We start from the raw sequence: 5,671 nt of genomic DNA, 5'->3' as shown, positions 1-5,671 counted from the left end.
TTTTTGTGCTACACTTTCGTACGAATTGCGGATACGGGAGAATTATTGTATCCGCTTGAGAGTTCATTACTGTCCATTTCAAAGTTGTCTACTTGTATATTATTGTGGTTCGGTGTTTACATACGATAACTCTGGCTTCCCGTCATGCGCATATAAATCTATCGATTAATGTTCATTTCTATCAATGCAGATTTAACTTTAATATCTTCTTTTTCTAATTCTTACAATTTGAAAAAGATGAAAATTGAATCGATTATAATTTCGTCGTATTTAAGTTTATCTTCTTGTATAGTCTATTGTTTAAAAATTGACTTTAAAGTAAATTTATGACATCTGATTATCAAAGTCATAATATACAGTTGAACTTTCATTCGAAGAAAATTTGAACTTAAATTTAATTTATGACAGAGAACAAATATAAAATTAATTAAATAAGAAACCTTATATTCGGTCTAAGCGGATCTTAGTGCTTAAATATTTCTATGTGAATTTATATCCATATCAAATTCTGTATACCGCACGCCAAAGTCTTTTCCAATCTTGAAATCATGAACAACATCAATCCTGAACAGAACTAGAGTATAGTAATATCACATATTAAATATAAGTGTAAAATCTGATAAAAGAGGAAGAAACTTTCTTACGTTTAGTTGAAATCACGTTCTATCCAGCTAGGCCCGACAGAGATCTCACTTTTTATAATTCACAAAGTTTTCTCCCTTTTGAATATTTTTCTTAAACTCCGGGATGGCGGCGTCCAGTAATTTCTGCTCAAAGCTGCTTAGTTTACCTAATCCCAAATTCTTCTCAATTACATTTTTCTGAAATTTCAAATAAATTCCAAATGAAAATTTTCATCTTTTTTTTATGATGATGTAATTACATAATAAAATAAAACTTTTATACATTTTTATTGGGAATAGTCTTCTTAAGAAATTTTCGAATATTTCTTAAAAATTGAATTGTATGTCATATTATTCTAAGAACAGACAATATAATAAAAAATACATTTTTATATTGATTAAAAAACAAATCATGTATATGAAGAGAAGATAATGTTTTATTTGAAGTCATTTCTTTTCAAAATGTACCATGTATTGATGCAGTGTTAAGCAGTTTATTTCGATGTCTTTACTTACGCCCAGAAGTATCGGCGTAGAAAAATATTTGGCATCAGTGACATTCGACTTGACGAGCACTCGATGATATCCGTTTCCCCATTCAACGCTCTTATTAATAAAAGGCCAAATCGTGCGCCAGCAAACGCCATGGACAAAGTTGCGGATCCAGTTCCTGCTTTAGCTTTAACGACCTCGGTACCGGCCTTTTGAATCCTCTCAGTAAGCGCTTTCAGCTGATTATCTGGGAAGGAAATCGATGGTGTGCACTGCGAGATCAACGGGATAATAGTGATGCTACTATGTCCGCCAATGACTGGGACGTTGACTTTTTGTGGATCAAGGCCATAAAAAAACAACAATTTCAGTATTGTTGATATCTCAACTCTTTTCTTTTTTTTTTTATGAAAGATGGAAAATAAGTATTTATATCGCTCCAATTAATATCTCATTAAACGAAAATTAATACTGTTGCATTCGACGTTTTTAATTATTCATTACATTTATATATATAATAGTATAGGATCATTATGTTAAAGACAAAGAATAAATCTTATTAACAATATTGAAAATAGATCGAAAAATGTTCAACACAAATGATATAAATAAAGAGAGCTATACTTGATACAAGGTACAATTTGTTTAACTGGAAAGTGTAAAAATTTACACAAAAATATTAAGCGTTAAGATCCCTGATTGAATATGGCTTTATCCGCAAACGCATTGTTAAATTTTATTAATCTTCTTTCTTATTTATACATATGTATATTATCATGTTTATACATATGTATATATATTATCATGTTTAATCCCTTGCATATAGAACAATCTGAAGTTAAATGTACTTGAGAAATAGGTGAAAAAAAAATGTAATTAATATATGTTGATCAAGACAGATGAAGTCTTAATTTATTAAGGTTGCTATAGTGACTTTCGTAACGTATATATCCAATTTAGTGCCGAGGTAATTTTGTTTGTGTTAGGAACATAAGTTAAAGATTATTTTATGTATGTATATTGCTATATTGAATACCTTAGCTTCCGCGATGAAGGTGTTTGCTCTGACAATATCCAAAGTAGTCACTCCGAATACGCGGTTAGGATCGTAAACGCCCGCCTTTTGTAGCACTTCACTCGCAATTGGTACTTTGCTGTTGACCGGATTTGAGATGATGCTATGAAAGCCCTTGGCGCAACTTTAGCCACCGCAGCGGCAAGATCCCGGACGATGGAGGCATTCGTATTAAACAGATCATCACGTGTCATGCCTGGTTTGCGTGGAACGCCCGCAGGTATAATAACAACCTAAAAGTAATGCATATGAATAAATAAATCGTGAAAATTTAAAACGAGATCGATTAATTTCAATCTATTGAGTTAGATAAAAATAACTATTTGTAAATGTAACTATTAGATATTTATGTTGTAAACATTCTGTATCTATCAAATATTGACTAATATAATCTTTTGTATCATAATGATAACACATACCTGAGAACCTTTAAGAGAATCTTTGAGCTGCTGCGGACCATTATAGGCTTTAACTTTTGCAGGAGTATTCATATGTGAGAGATCGGTAGCGATATCAGGTATGTTCACAATATCATATAGTGATAATAGATCCCGTATAAATTCCCGATAATAAATTCCGTAACAAGAGGAAACTGTTTGAAAAGCAAAGATAGTGGCTGGTCAATACCACCGCTTGCTCCCATGACACTGACTTTTGCATCGCGCTGCGAAAAGAAGAATACAGTTAGAATTTTAACATTTTGAAAAAAAAACAATTTGCCTAGAACTTAATCCAGGTGAGGAGTTTAATTAAGAAAGTAATACTCTGTTAAATCTTTAAAATAATTGTATTTGCAATTAACGCTTAAAAATTCCTCCAATTCTTATCTGTTGATTTCAATATATTTATTTTAATTTATTTCATAGCTCATTTTTTCATATAAAAGATTCATATAAAAATATGTAGGTATAACAAAGCATCGGAATTATTCTTTTTTCGCAATCAGGTTTCGAAAATGTGATGGGCCAATGTAACATGTCAGCATTGGAGCTGAATAATTTGCAGTTGCATAACAATGTTCCGATTATGGCACTCATGGTTCAATGATATATGATAGGTGACAAGCAATATCTCTTAATTTCTCCCATCGCGCCGTACGTGTCGTCAAAGGTCATTAAAGATTCTCTTTTCGCATTCATCATATGAACCAACGATCCCAAGAGATATAGCAAATATAGCCATAACTAGCGACTTGTATATTAATATAAGAGGATGTGAACTTGTCACATATATTGTATATATATGTGTGTGTGTGTGAGCGCGCGCGCGCGCGCGTGTGTGTGTGTGTTGCGTGCATAAAAAAGAATATATATCGATACAGATTTACATGAGAAATAAGATTCTGAAAGATAACTTTTCAAAGATGGATTTATTGCTCCACTGAATCGCTATCCGCACATGGAATCTCTAGCAAGGTAATAAAATATTACACATTACTCTCACAGGATATATTAATGATAATTAATTGCCGACCGATTCTCACTTCTTAGAAAACAGATTAAAGTTTTATGGTTCACTGTAGTGATACTTTACCATGGCGCTCGGATAATAGTTTTGCGCCTTGCTGGCTCACATTTACGACGGGCCTGAGGAATCGAGGCAGCATGTCGACGGCAGTAGTGAGTGGACGTCACGCGTCAAATGGTCGTGAAAATTGTCACGAGAAGAGCACTCTCACGCCCGATATGTCTCAAAGACACTCGTGTGACCTTCTTCGCGAGAAATTCACTGACAGCCGGTGGCTCTCTCACCGAAAGATGAATTTAGAGACCTCGTGTGATGGTAATGTCAAGTTTCAATTTCAAGATATCAATATATTGGAAAATATATTTTTCATATTTGTTTGTTTCAGTTTTTTACACAAGATACATAAATCCTGATACATAAATTTGTAGTTACTTACCATAAATATAACAAATATAGATTACGTTCAAATTATGTCTGTAGACTATATATTATTTATATATTAAATTATATAAATTATTATATATTGTATGATAATATTAAGATACTGTAACGTCGTCCGATTTTTCCCTCTATATTCTACCTTGTTAATGGTTTTAGGAATGCCGGCTTGAACCCGCGCATTTTTAATCTCTATAACTACTTTTATGACTATTTTATTATTGCTGTATTTTATCATTATTGTATTATTTTAATATAAGTATATAATTGCGAATAACACAGACATGCCCAACGACATGCAAATATTTTATTAGTTTTAAATTACTAAGTCTCTTTCATTATATTTTAATTCTGTTAACTATCTTTTATTATTATTCCATTATTCCCCTTTTCATATTGTTAAATATAAAATATAATTAATATTAAGAAAATCCATGTATCACACTGCGCAAACATCAAGTACCATTACGCCTCAAGAGGAGCTATCGATCGATGCTGGAAGTAAACAGAGCCGCATACCATGATTATCTATCCAAAATATTGAGTCTAACGAAAGGACCGAGGCATACAAAGAAGACGATCGACAACGCCCTGGCAGTTGCTAACTGACTCCCGTGCTGATTGCACGTTTTTATTCTACCGCGTAATCTAAATTTCAATCGCGTATATTCACCGAATACATTTCAAGTTTCACTGCGTTCACTGAGTTTTATTCTAAATATATTCACTGCGTTCACTGAGTTTTATTCTAAATATATTCACTGCGCCCACTGAGTTCACTGAGTTCACTGAGTTCACTGCGTTCACCGAACCCTCAGTGTTATATGGTTTCGTCATTTTTTTTTATGAGTGAAAACCATTTCATCTCGATCAGTTGCCGCGCTCCGGGCGTCCCCTGGTAAAGTCTGTGCCGCATATTGACCGGAAAACAAAGCGGAGCATTGTAAGTTCTAATCCAGGACGTTACAATACAATTACAATTATTAAGTTACATTACCGATATTAGGTAAATTTTTGTGATTATCATTGAAAGCTCGGTGATAATTAAAGAGTACCGATGTTATCGACTGTTGTTTTAAAATTTTCGACAATTTAACATCGAATATTGACTTTATCACACCGACGAGATACTATTAAAAACGACGATCTTGGGCAAATTTTCGTGATTACATATTAATGGGGCATCGTAGGCCTGGAGATAATTGACATTATCGAATAAAAATTTGCAATTATTAACATAAATATTAGGTGTAGTAAAAAGAAATCTATTATTTTTCCAATAGATGGCTTTAGTAATCTGTATCTCGCGTTGTATAAGTGCGATCGGATTACGCCAAATGGCGTTAGAAAGATAAGATTTCGTACTAAAAAAACTTCTCAGACAGTTTTGTGATTGCTTGAGTCAGTATTGTTTGAGCGCGTGTCAAAGATGGACACCAACAAAGAGAAAATACGCCATATTTTACAGTTTTTCTTCGATAAAGGCGAAAACGCAAGCCAGGCGGCTGAAAATGTGAATAGTGTTTATGGTCCTGATACTGTAACAGTCAATATCGCGCAATTTTGGTTTCGTCGA

General features: G+C 33.2%; 1 protein-coding gene and 1 pseudogene across 1 annotated transcript; one reads left to right on the top strand and one right to left on the bottom strand.

Moving 5' to 3' along the window:
- Positions 1-671: 671 nt before the first annotated feature.
- LOC108748676 lies at positions 672-3,814 on the bottom strand (annotated as a pseudogene).
- LOC108748668 lies at positions 3,778-4,719 on the top strand. Its single transcript, XM_018486941.1, has 2 exons — positions 3,778-3,972; positions 4,556-4,719. Exons 1-2 carry the CDS (start codon positions 3,795-3,797, stop codon positions 4,702-4,704), a joined length of 327 nt encoding a protein of 108 aa, XP_018342443.1. The 5' UTR covers positions 3,778-3,794; the 3' UTR covers positions 4,705-4,719.
- Positions 4,720-5,671: the final 952 nt, after the last annotated feature.

This window comes from Trachymyrmex septentrionalis, unplaced genomic scaffold (assembly GCF_001594115.1).
Source record: "Trachymyrmex septentrionalis isolate Tsep2-gDNA-1 unplaced genomic scaffold, Tsep1.0 scaffold109, whole genome shotgun sequence".
Classification (NCBI taxonomy): Eukaryota; Metazoa; Arthropoda; class Insecta; order Hymenoptera; family Formicidae; genus Trachymyrmex; species Trachymyrmex septentrionalis.
The sequence above is the reverse complement of the archived record's forward strand: the minus strand, read 5'-3'. Positions and strand labels throughout refer to the sequence as shown.

Coding starts and splice junctions, on each gene's coding strand:
- LOC108748668 (XM_018486941.1), top strand. CDS start 3,795: ATGTCGACGGCAGTAGTGAGTGGACGTCACGCGTCAAATGGTCGTGAA. Junction 3,973..4,555: donor TTTAGAGACCTCGTGTGATG/GTAATGTCAAGT, acceptor GCAAACATCAAG/TACCATTACGCCTCAAGAGG.